Source organism: Rhopilema esculentum, chromosome 3 (genome assembly GCF_057945365.1).
Source record: "Rhopilema esculentum isolate cy_ngs chromosome 3, ASM5794536v1, whole genome shotgun sequence".
Classification (NCBI taxonomy): domain Eukaryota; kingdom Metazoa; phylum Cnidaria; class Scyphozoa; order Rhizostomeae; family Rhizostomatidae; genus Rhopilema; species Rhopilema esculentum.
Window position 1 is genome coordinate 387,647 of NC_142817.1, and position 12,415 is coordinate 400,061.

At 37.0% G+C, this 12,415-nt stretch overlaps 1 protein-coding gene across 1 annotated transcript in view; it reads left to right on the top strand.

The window, feature by feature from the left end:
- Positions 1-848: 848 nt before the first annotated feature.
- Positions 849-12,415, top strand: part of LOC135692757 (uncharacterized) — a 34,363-nt gene continuing 22,796 nt past the window's right edge. Inside the window, exons 1-14 of the mRNA XM_065211049.2 lie at positions 849-1,142; positions 3,526-3,606; positions 4,301-4,368; positions 6,214-6,327; positions 6,489-6,567; positions 7,308-7,375; positions 7,728-7,850; positions 8,563-8,757; positions 9,164-9,253; positions 9,537-9,662; positions 9,887-9,949; positions 11,012-11,217; positions 11,594-11,699; positions 11,817-11,885. Of these exons, the coding sequence (XP_065067121.2) occupies positions 998-1,142; positions 3,526-3,606; positions 4,301-4,368; positions 6,214-6,327; positions 6,489-6,567; positions 7,308-7,375; positions 7,728-7,850; positions 8,563-8,757; positions 9,164-9,253; positions 9,537-9,662; positions 9,887-9,949; positions 11,012-11,217; positions 11,594-11,699; positions 11,817-11,885 (1,533 nt within the window). The 5' untranslated portion in view covers positions 849-997. The remainder of the gene's footprint in view (positions 1,143-3,525; positions 3,607-4,300; positions 4,369-6,213; positions 6,328-6,488; positions 6,568-7,307; positions 7,376-7,727; positions 7,851-8,562; positions 8,758-9,163; positions 9,254-9,536; positions 9,663-9,886; positions 9,950-11,011; positions 11,218-11,593; positions 11,700-11,816; positions 11,886-12,415) is intronic.

Consider the following 12,415-nt stretch of genomic DNA (forward strand, 5'->3'; position numbering starts at 1 on the left):
AAGCTGAAAGTTCTAGCAGGAAATAATAGAACATCTAGCAGGGAATTGTAGTTAAGATAAGAATTGCAAACAATATCCAAAACTTCGAATTTCTTCTATTTCTAAACAGTATCCATAATTACGAAAACACGAAAATTGAGCTTTGATGATAGGTATACCTGTGAAATATTTCTTTGCATAAGCTTGAGGTATTTTGTTATGGTGAATTCAGAGATACTTACTTTGTGCTTGGGTGTCTAAAAATGTTTAATTTCCTTACGGAGAAACCGTAAGTTTCTAAATTCCAAAATTTCCAAGCTGTGTTTTGTTGTTTCACTGTGATCAAATTGAGACTCTACTTCAATCTCTTTTTTAAATTGCTCTCTTTATAGCTAAGAGATTTAGAAAGTGAAGACTATTTTTCTTTTATAGAAAAATTACTTGCTTTTCGGAAACAAATGTTTATAGCCAACACAAGAAAAACTAGAGGCATATTTTTTTGGCTTTTGGTGTTTTTAGCAGCCTTAGCCAGAAAAACAGCCTGAGTCTGAAGGCCTAATATACTTAGTGACTCTCTCTCGTGGTCCCCGAAAATTTCCCTAAATTTTTTTAAAATATTTTTGAGGCGATGTGCCCTGAAAATGATCCCTTTCGTCGGGCATCGAAGCTTCATACCCCCCCCCCCCCCCCCTAATGAAAATAATGTAGTTTTGCCCCTGATGGGCACATCTCAAATTAAGCTATTGTTTAAATTTCCTCTCCCTCTTTTTCTTGGCCTCACTGACAGCAATGACTGACGGTACTTGACAGTCCAGGCCGTGGAGCCCCCTTTTTGGGTCACACTCCTCTCATGTGATAATTCACTAATATCTTGTTCCCCTGTTTATAAAGATGGCTGCAAAAAGTCGGGAAATTATTTAGAAGTTTGTTTGGATGGTAAATCTCAAAGGAACAGAAGTTGGAAGAGCAATAGAAAGTACTCATACATCTCATGGAAATACAAGCGAACTGAAAAGATATGGGCTCAAATCCAAGAAAGGCAAAAAAGTCAGCGTCGTCGACGAGCCTGATGGCGTTCAATTACCAACTTTATGAAATATCTCATGTTTTGAGACTAAGACCTTTCCCACCAGCTTCTGACCAAGCTGACTATGTTAAAATAGGTATGACTTTTAAAAATTTAGTCTGCTCTCTAAGCCAGACTAATATTACTATTTCCATCGCTGTACATTGATTTTACAACAGAAATCAAGAGCATTGCCATCAATTTCAGATTTCATTCACTCCACCAAGAACTCGCTTCGAGAATCCCTACAAACCAGGGTCGTTTAAGGTAGATCCCACAAGTTATACAGGTCACATAAATCTTTAAAATACAGTAGACTCTGATAATAGTCGCAACAAAAACTGCTTGAAACTTTGTGGCTGCAAACGCAGCCTAATTGAGTAGCTTTGCATATTTGGGTCAAAATTTTATGTGACTGTATCCAGTAATGTAACTTTAACCAGAGTGACTATATAGAGTGACTAAGTGAAGTCTACTCTATGATAAAGAAGATATTAGACCAGCTGTTTGGGTAGCCAGTATGGATTCCATGGTAGCTGCACTCCTGAGAGATTTTTGCAAAAAATGAGTGCACTCAAATTAGAAAGTTTTTTCAAATATGGCAAAATGACTTTTTAAATTTGTCAACAACTGAGATTGGAAAAAATGTGTCAGTCTAAACTGCCTGATCACTTAAGATTAGGGCCGGTAAAAAGATTTCAGTGTGGCTGAGGCAAAACTGTAAAAGAAAGGCACCCTTGCAAGCAGAAAATTGTTGTGACCCCTTTCTCTAGATTGGCTGCAGAATACGCTGCAGAATATTGTTTGCAATCATTTTCTTGCAATTGTTTCAATATTACTTTGTTTTGATTGTTTCATTGTCACATTTTACTATTATTTCCATTCTGTAATACTTATTACTAGCATTCAACTATAAACAAATAAAGTCCATTCTTAAAATGGAATTTTTTCTTTATGAGGTTCCCTAGACATCAAGAACCTTCAGCAATTTGCCCCCTTGCCCCCTCTCTGTGGCCTTGCTTGTGAAATCATATCTTTGGCCTTTTTAAACATTATTTTTTAAGCTTTCTCTTCACTTGCCATATCTTTAGGAATTTGAAAAACGGCCACTAATGGTAGTGATAAGTTAGCATAGTTCAACTTTAAATCATGAATTTCCCAGAGATGTAAAATTGATGTAAACAGGAAAAGTGCCGGACAAAATATGCACACACTCAAGAATCACTGAGAAATTTGATGCACACTCAAATGTGTACACTTACAACAAATGCACTCTTCCACTCCCGGTTAATGGCTTGTGCACTCCTGAGATCTCGTCAAAAACTGCCATGAAATCCAGACCGGTTGGATAGGTGTCTGGGATGTAGAGGCAAAGGGAAGGCTGCAACTCAGACTGTTGAGTCTGGCAAGTGCTCTACAAGCCTCAAACTGTGACATCGTATATCAAGCAATAAAAATAGTTTACATAAAATTGTCAAATTCTACGTTCTTTGTACCAGGTTGAGTCAGAAGATTGTTGTGTTGCCCCACTATGCAATTTTTAGTTTGATATGTTAATCTTTTTATTAGACCCTTGTTATGTCAACTTGAACAGCTTGAAGTCAGATCCAAATCCAGGGACTGTGAAAGATATTTTAAAGAGAGGGAAAAATGTAATGACTGTTGATGACGGGTTGGCCACCACCATGGTTGGCAGCAAAAGAATTTAGATTATACTTATCTAAGGACGACCAGGAACTGCATCTAAAATAAATCTTTACAGGAAAAATATCTAAGGGGATATTTCAAAGTGCGAATGAAGAAAAGGCCACAGTAGCAGGCTGCTCGATAGACTCAAAGGAGTTCTTGCAGCGAAAAATTGATGAAAATGTAGCAAATAAGAAACACTGCAATGCAACGAGAATGAACAACAATAAATTACGTAAATTAGTGAAGACTGATATTTTGCCCCAGCATACGAGCCTTCTTCAAAGCAAAAGTAAACGGACTAAAAATGTACACATTTAAAAGAGGTGATGGTGGTGTCGGATTAGTTGATGTGGAATGTTGTGAATTAAGTGCAGCAGTGGATGAGGGAAGGGTGGCGAATGAGAGAGCGTGGGTGGTGGTGGAATGAAAATGTAATGAGGATGAAGTACAGTAATGGTTTGTTGTTGAGTTGCAATAATGTTGTTATAATAAGGTCATTGATGGTATGTTCTGGGCTGCAGGAGTGTTCTTGGCTACACCAATAACTGTATGGCAATATCATCTAAAAATAAATTGTGTTCAATTTTTTTCAAATCATAGTTTTTGTTTAAATGTGATCTCCTGTTTTGATTTTAAATCTGATCTTTTTGTTATAGGCTTATTACATGTCTACAATTTAATGTCATACTTATTTGTGAAACTCATGTGCCATACAATTACATAACTCCTTTTTTTTCGAATTGCATCAAGATGATTTGCTCATGAACTTACTTACTTTGTTTTGCCCACAGACAACACTACACCATACTTCTCTGATTGTTGCTTTCAAGAAACTGCTGAAAGATCACTACTTGTTCTTCTTTGTAGCAATGGTAAGGAAGCAGCTTGCATTTTATGATTCTGATTACCATAGTGGATTATTCATATGAATAAGAGCTCCTATACCAATTCAGGTTTATAGTCACAAACAAATTTGTTTTGCATTCTACTTTCTTTGTGCAGTACAGACTTTGTTCAGATATGACTCTATCAGTGCATGTGCAGAGTAAAATTCAAAAATGTTCCTAATCATTTATAGTTACTCGCACAAAAAATTATCTTGATATAGTTTATTCAAACTATGAGATTTATGACATTAAACTGTATTTTAAAGTCTAATTACATTTAAAACTACCCATCCTTTATGGGGTTGGAGATGTGCTGAGTGTAAAGGTGTGTTGGGTTGGTTTTCTACCCAGCCTGCAGTAAATAAGAGAACAAATTGATTTAGTTTACAGCCTGTATCCAATTTTTTAAAGGCAGTGTGTCATGCTGTTCATTGGCTGCTGTTTGTTGAGTTTCAAGGGTCCTTAAAATAGAGAAGCTGAACAAATTAGTATCACTGACCAATAGCAAGTATTATATCACCTTGGTTGAGAAATGAAAACTCACTGAAATGTAATGTTTTCTTTGTTTGGGTAAACCAATGAACAACCGGAAACACTGCCTTTGAATCAAAACTTCAATTTATCTTGTTCAATAAATTTCGAAACATGATTTAAAGAAATTTAATTGTTTTCTTACCAGGAGCATTACTTATGCGATTGAAGGAGAAGGGATCATGTCACATTGTCAAACAATTTGAATGGTTCCAGGTTGATACTTTTTGGGTTTTTTTTAATTGTTTATGTTAGGGAAAGGCCAGGGAACTTAAAGTCTATAGCAATGCCCAAGGGAAAAAGAAAGGGATTAAGAAGAGAGGAAGGAAATATCATATTTCTTGATTTTAGTTTTGAATTAATACAGGGTCTAAGAATCTAGAAGAGGAAGAGGGTTAAGAGCTCCAAAGTTCATAAAATCTTGACAGGAAGATGAGTTGTGGGACATGGTTCATGAAGTTTGGTAAAGAGGCTTGAAAAGGGTGAGCCCTGGAACATGTACATGGTATAGTCTTTATTAGATTAATTGGGTGATCAGCAACTCATCACTAATAACAATGAGGTCGGAGAGACCTTGTTAGGTTGCAGTTGTTGGTAAGTCGCATGGTTTTTGATTGGATTTTGGCAAGGAGGCACAAGGATAACGAATAATGAGCAGAATCCAAGTGCTTTAAAAACGAACCCAGTCAGCGTTGGATTGTACAGAAAGGCCTGATTGTGAAAAGAAATTAGAAATATCCAAACACTTACCTTTAATGTGTAACGGTTTTGAATTTTATATTTAATCAATTTAGTAATGTTGCCGTTGCGTGTTAAAGTCACAAAGTATCAGGTTATTAGTGTGTGTTGATCACATTATGAGTTTGTCTTTATGTTGAAGCATTTGAGATAACATCAAAGAAGTAGTATCTTTTGTTCGTTACTTATTCAGGGCCTAGGCCCTTTGGCCTAGCCCATGGCTCCACCAACAAGCTGGTTATTCACTGGTTCTTCACCGTCATAACAAGAACCCCTAAACTTTACACATGGATATCCAAATGGCTTTAGTTTGATTAAACCTTATGAGATTGTCTTAGCCCCTCGTCCCATTTTTTGCTGGTCATCAATGAGAAGTGAGACTGAAATATTTCCTTGAAGTGGGTGACATTAACAGAATCATCTTGAGAATTGACGGTGAACAGAGAGCTCAGATAGATATCATCAGCGAAAGATTTAATACTTCAATGATGAAAGTTGGCAAGAATCCAAATAAAACATGAGATATTGTGAAATGATAGATTTTTAGTTAACTGTTAATGGCCACAGAGTTGTGATGCACTTCCATGCTCCTTGTGGTATCGTTTTGTATAATGTGTTTATTGTCAATTGTTATACGCATAGATAAAAAAGTAAGATTGCACTCAGCATGACACTCAATAGTTGCATCTTAGAACTGTCGAAGCATGTACAGCTCTGCCTACACAGGTGCCGCGGAGCAGGGGGGGGGGGGGGCTGGGGGGGCTTAAGCTACCCGCTACCTACCAGTAAAGCCTCTTTTTATACGGTTTTAGCCCCCCACAACTTTTTTTAGACCCCCCCACTTTTCTCAACTCTCCGCGGTGCCTGCTATAAGGCATCAAGCACTATATGAGGGCACATAAACAGGAATTTCCATAGTTTATATGTTCAGTGACCGAAACCATGGAGTTTCAAACTCAATTAGCTTTTGAGATATGCAAACATTTTGAAAACAACATGAAAATGTCATAGCAGGCACGCTGTTTTCAGTTTTTTTAACGTAGCCATGTCTTAGGAATGTTTTTGTTTTAAATCCATGTATCATTAGCCTGAGTGAACTGACTCTCTGTCACCTGATATTAATGCCCTCATTGCGAAGATCTGCATAAGGCTTGCAGTGTGAAAGCTAGCAGCAACTCATAACAGATGGAAAGATCTTTTTCAAAATTTTTTGCAACTCTTGATTCATTTTGAAAGGGTTTCTCACAGAAATATTATTACTGAATCAAGGAATCATTATTGCTAGCCTAAATTTGTTTTCTTCAAAAGCGTTTTACATTCTAGAACCCATCAAAACGAGTTCAGAGCTTTGCGATTGATCCTGTTCATGCTGCATGGGTGATTGTTGCATCATCTGACTTGGGGCTGTATATTCTCCCTGCTTTAGCACAACTCAAGGTATTATGTTCTTCGAGGTTACTGTTAATACCAGATATTGCTAAGATTTTTCACCAATCCAGTCTTTTCCTAAATTTTTCACTTAAATGCTAAGATAGCATTATGATTTACTGAATTTTTGGCTACAGTCAATTATTACTGAACTTCTGTTTGATTTTCAGCCTGATTCATGTGACAATAATGCTTCTTTATCTTGGTCTTTAACAGACCTAACAAAAATGGCAGAAACAAAGCAGACAGGTATTTAACAACTATTAATCAATGTTAGGCATATCACTGAGGCTAACTTTTTCTTACCAACTTCATTTACCACTTGAAACACACCTTTCTTATAGATGTTACAACACAACATTTTGTGCTTAAAAATGTTTTTTTTATTAGCTTAGAAATATATTGTTACAGTTTATAATAAGCATAGTTAGTACAGTCAAACTTGCTTCAGTAGGATCTCCTAGGACCGAATAGTACGGCATATTGTATTTCCTCTAAAGTACGCCGTAACATTTGTTACAAAATCCAAATTCTGGATATACCGTTTATCAGAGGGTGGCGTTTAATACAAAATGAAAAGTGTTTCAAATGAATGATAATGAAAAGAGAAGTGCGATGAAAAAGGTAAAAACGTACCTTAAACAATGTTTTTTTTCCAAACACACGTAATGATAATAGTGTGTAAAAAAATTTAATTCGGTACTTAATTTTGGAATGATCAGAGAAGTCAAATTGGTGAATGAGAGAATTGTTTCAATGCAATTTTCTGAATGTCGGTCGGAATGCGGAGTAGTTTTGATTCGAAGTTGCGAACGTTTAAAAGTTCTTGTGTTTTCTATGCTTGTTGTCTGGCCTTGGTTAGGACTGTTTAGAGAGGATTTTTAAGCCCGTAGTTACGGTTAATGTTATAATATCGTCAAGTTGATTCATTGCCCTTTTTAGTAAAATTACTTTGATTCGATAGGTAGATAAAGCATTTTGTTTGATAGGAAAAACAGCTAGTATTGTCTGGTGGCACACATTTGATGACAGGAACATTGCAATTATTGGTACAGAGGTATGTTAACTGCTTGATCCGTACATGTTAGCTAGTAAGTCGCTGGTTCAGAATGGAATTTTTGTTTGACAAGTTTTGCTCAGTGGTGAACACCTAGGGGGCGAGGGGAACATAGTGGTCACCGCCAAACATGGTGAAGGTCTTTTGTTCTAAAACAATGGGGAAATTTGACGTCATCTTTCCAAGACAAAAGGTTTGCTCCCCCCCCCCCCTCCCCCAATATTTGACCAAGCGTTTTTGAATGACACTTGCTATAACTCTCCTCTTTCACGTTAAAGCAATCCAATTTTACGCTGTTTTATTTTGTTTTGTAAATTCAGTTTATTCAATGGCAGAATATTTCCTTTTTCAGCATGGAGAGGTAGTTTTTGTAGACCTTATGGTGCATCAACAGGTTCACTCGATTGCTATTCGTGAGAAGATCAGGGGACTTGAGCTTATGCAGGACCTGAGTGAGCATGCAACACATCTCCTGGTACGTTTTACAATGGCATATACCTACTTTGCAAAAGTATTCCATTGTCATCACGGTTGAAATATTTTAGCCTATTCGCATTGCACTTGTAGCACTGTTGAACAAGGATGTTCCAGTTTTTCAGTGTTCAGAGTCTGAAAATTCTTATAAGTTCATTGACCGTCTAGCATGGTCATGGTGAAGATTCTTTGACAATATTTGACAATTGTTTTTTGGTCATGTTTTATCACATTCTGGGTGTTGGTGAGTTCAATCTTTAAAAAATGTGACACAAAGGCATGGAATTTCAAAATGTAATATTTCCAATTAGCATCTGTAATTTGTAGGGTTTCTGAATAGACTTCGTGAGGTAGTTATAGAGCATAAACAGCACTTGAAGATACACAAGTTAATGTCCTCAGCTATCAGTTGCTCTGAGTTCATATGTTTATTTACGCTATTACTCAGAATTTCACGCTTTTTGTCGTGTGTTTTAATCTTGCTGGGGGTTCTTGGGACGCTTTGTCTCATTGTATCATTTAGGACGCTTTGTATAGTTTCATGAAAGTTCCTTATGTAGCCATTCGCTCTAAGTAAGTTCAGCAAATATTGAAAATGCCTGTTTTAATTTATCACTCTAGAGTACAGGTCTTTTCTTATTTCTGTAGGCTGTCTTTTGTGCCCAGTTCAAACAAACTTGCATTTTCTGAATTTTATTCTTTGCCCTATTAAGATTCACACTGCTACAGACACAACATGGAAAATTTTCCTGGAATGGCCGTGTGAAATCGCCCACATAACATCACCGTCGAGTTACACTTCAGCGTTTGACATGGGCTACGACATGGTAGCAGAGTGTGGTATGGACACAATTTTGGTATACGCTGCAGAGGACGGGAGGGAAGAGCCCAAGATTACCAAGCTAAAGGTTAGGTTCAAATTTCTGTAAAGAACAAAAATAGAAGTTGTGTAGAAATTATAATTATTTATGAATAAGAATACCGAATCGTCTCATGGTAGTTTTTCTAGAGGTATCGACGTGATGTTAATGATATTAGGAGATCTGCAAGTGCACTAGTTTCCAATCTTCTTATATATAGAGTGCAATGTAATTTGTAGCTATGTATGCTTTAGTTTAATGTCTGAGGGAAACATTCAGCCATGCTAGGTTTTCTGCAATCAAATTCATCTGATGTTGAGACAAAGTAAAAAGCAAGATCTATTTAGGTTTCTTCAGACCATTAAAATTGTTCAATGCCTAGTCAATTTTTACAGATGCATTATCATTTTCAAGGAAGCCATGTAACTAATCATTGCTTTTCAAATTCCACCAGGCACCTTCTCAAGAGTGCCGGTTGTCTGTTCAAAGACTGAAAGATCAAGTTGTCGTAGCAAGACATTTGACCAAGCATGAAACACTTGAGGTATTCAGATGATTTTCACTTTGCGAATTTTTTGTATTTGTCATTCTTTGTCATGCTTTTGCTAATTGTACTGAAACGTAAATAATGCATTCAAGACATAAAGGTGCAAATGCATAAAATAAAACATCATTTGTTCTCATCTCTAAACCAAGAGAGCGTGCTGAAAATCGTTCGGTTGTAGCAAGAAATTGTACTGTCCTGTGCCTGGAGTTTTCAGGGATGCTATGAAGTTGTTGATCACGTAAGAAATTGTTTGATATAGGCTGTTCTGCCGCATCCACAGGTCTTCAACTACATAGAAAGAGTGGCAGATTACGCGCCAGAGTACAGCTATCAACTTCCATTTAACACAAAAAGTGCTGTTGTCTCTGACACCCTCATCTTTGCCTTGACACGCAAAGACCGTCAGGTAAGAAAGCATAGCCAAAACAAAAATATATTGGATTGATTGTTTAGTTCATAACTGCTTCTAATTTTGTATTCTAATACAGCAATGTTATCAGCTGGAGCTTTTTTCGCCATTTGTGCGCAATTTTATGCCACTTTCTTTGATTATTGTTAACCTACAAATTGTGTAGTATATGAGTTTTTTTGATGAACCGAATTCTAAGGTTCTGATTTGCTGCTTGACAGCCTTCTTTTAGTGTTCTATCAAAGAGATTTGCAGGATCAGCGAATACCGCTCAACCAAGAAAAGTAAGCGTTATGGCAAAATAATTGTTTATTTTTATATATATATAGTACCTTATTTATACAACTATGGCGCAGACTCATTAAATCTACACTGGCATTCAATATTTTGTTCATAAAACCCCATTGCATTTCAATGTTTCAGCTGCAATGTTTTAAGTTATGTTTATTTTTCACAAGTGAACTATTTCGCACGTGTTATTTTTAAAAATTCATGAACTAACGATTTTTAACTCGTTCAAAGCTTCATTCTGGTTTGAAACTGGAATCCGTGGGCATTTTGACGTACAATCAAAGATTGCTAATATAAAAAAATCGCCTTATTCTCCACTGAATTTATTTTGCTTAGTAAGCCAATTAAACACTTTCTTCAGATCTTACTGGCATCTAGTTAATTATGCCATTTGACAGGATAAGATCTTTCGTATAATTTAACTTTATTTAAGTCGCTATGAACGGAAATCCTGCCTTTTCACAGTGGGTAGCGTGAATTTAAAATCAAGAACATTATTTTGCGATCTTTTTTGATCCAACTGTTCCCGCAATGTTTTATAAACTTTAAATTTATGGTATATCTTCAGCAACATTTGATATGAAAGCAGCAAATTAACTGTTATTAACTTCCACTGTAGATTTGGGCATCAAAATTAGCTTTCAAAACCTTCTAGCAAACAGTTGAAGTTTGGGCGATATAGTCAGCTAGGCAAAGGTTTTAGGAGTAGATACTGAAGCTTATTTTGCACACGGTTGATATTTGATCATCAAAATTCAAAGAAAATGGTCATCATGTACATCATCAAAATCGGTACCAATCAGTTTCAGATTCAGATTAGAAGCAGACATAACTTCTAGAAAAACTTAGCTCCCATGTCTCCTAAAATAAAAAAAATCCTTTTCTTTGAGAAATGTTCTTTCCATCATGATTCAGAAGCATTTTATAGCCAATTGCAGAATGTAATCATCTCATGAGTGAGTTCAAGCAATTTCCCTCATATTCCTAATGACAGTGCCTTACAACTCTTGTTTTGTAGGTTCATTTCATTGAATTATGTCGTTCTTCCTTTGCAGCGATCAGACTCTTCCTCCTACAAGGCGGAGTTGCAGAGCTTTTCATTAAGCCAATCAGAAGCGGTCTTGGCGTATTTTGTATCGTCGTTCAAACGCCCGATGGCTTGGAAAAATCTGTTTCCCCATTCTAAAGGAATGAAGGAAGAAATACCGCTAACATTGTGCACCATTGTCACTGAAGGGGGCATCATCGAATGCAGACCAAGGTACTGCAATGAACGTGATATATTTACAGATAGATACCGTATTAAGTGCGAGGAAGGATCAGTGGTTAGGGTCGCGGACTACAGATCCGAGGGTTTGGATCTGGAGTCCCTGACACAACAAATCTTTTACCAAGAAGGAGGAGAGTCGCCAGCTCTATGCATTTCCAGGTGTAGGCATCACGAGGAGTGTTAAAAAGGAGGAAAGAACAGAACACTGCTCGATAAGCACAAGTTCTTAGTCTCATAAGAACCACCTTCGAATGCTAATGGTAGCATAGATACCGTATCAAGTAACATCGCCTGGGTTACTGTATATACTACCAATGCTTTGCAATGTTTTGTAATGGTTGTTAACAGGACCTGTTTTACTACACAGGATATCCCCAGAACACTACTTCACAGAACTTTGTCGCAACGATGAGGGTGGTGCTGCGGAGGCCCTAGGGATAACTCTTGACCTGAATGTGCAGTATCTGTGCGAGGTTAGTCAACTATCATATTCGCAATCTTGTCTGCCTTTTGCAATGTGCTGTAATCATACTTGCCATCTCCCCACAACGTGCCTTCTGACAAATTGATTTTTCAATTTTCATTTGTAGCTTGTTGCCGAACAGAAGTTAAAGGAAGGAGATTTTCAAGGTGCAACTAAGTTTTACAATTTGTCAGAGGTAACGAAAATTTGTGTGTTTGTTGGTATTCGGTTCTGACATTGCCCCATCCCAAAAAAGTGTTATTTGACCATCACATTTTCGTTAGGACTGCCTGACGAGTAAAGATAGAAAAGTTCTATGGAAAAAGGAATTTTACAGGCTAGTTTCGTTCTACAGGTTTCTCTGCGGCAAGGCGTTTGAGCCAGTTTTCAGCAACCTATACGAGTTTTAGATATTCTCAAAGACATGTAAGATAGGAGTTTAGGAGATCTCCATTTCGCATTGTGCCCTTGCTCAAGATGGAACTTCGTTACAGGATGCTTTTGCTTTGAACCATGGGGTTTTTACAGCATTGTTATTCATGGTCTGGGACCGGGTAAGAACATTATAGTCAAGAGAATGTCGGTCAATTGATAAGCACGAAAAGAACTACCATAGCGGCAAGGCACGTGATGAAAAAGGGCGATCATAGCCATTTGTTCTTTATTGTTCACCCTACAAACTAGTGCAAAACATGGAGGAGATATCATGCAGAACAATTCCCCGCG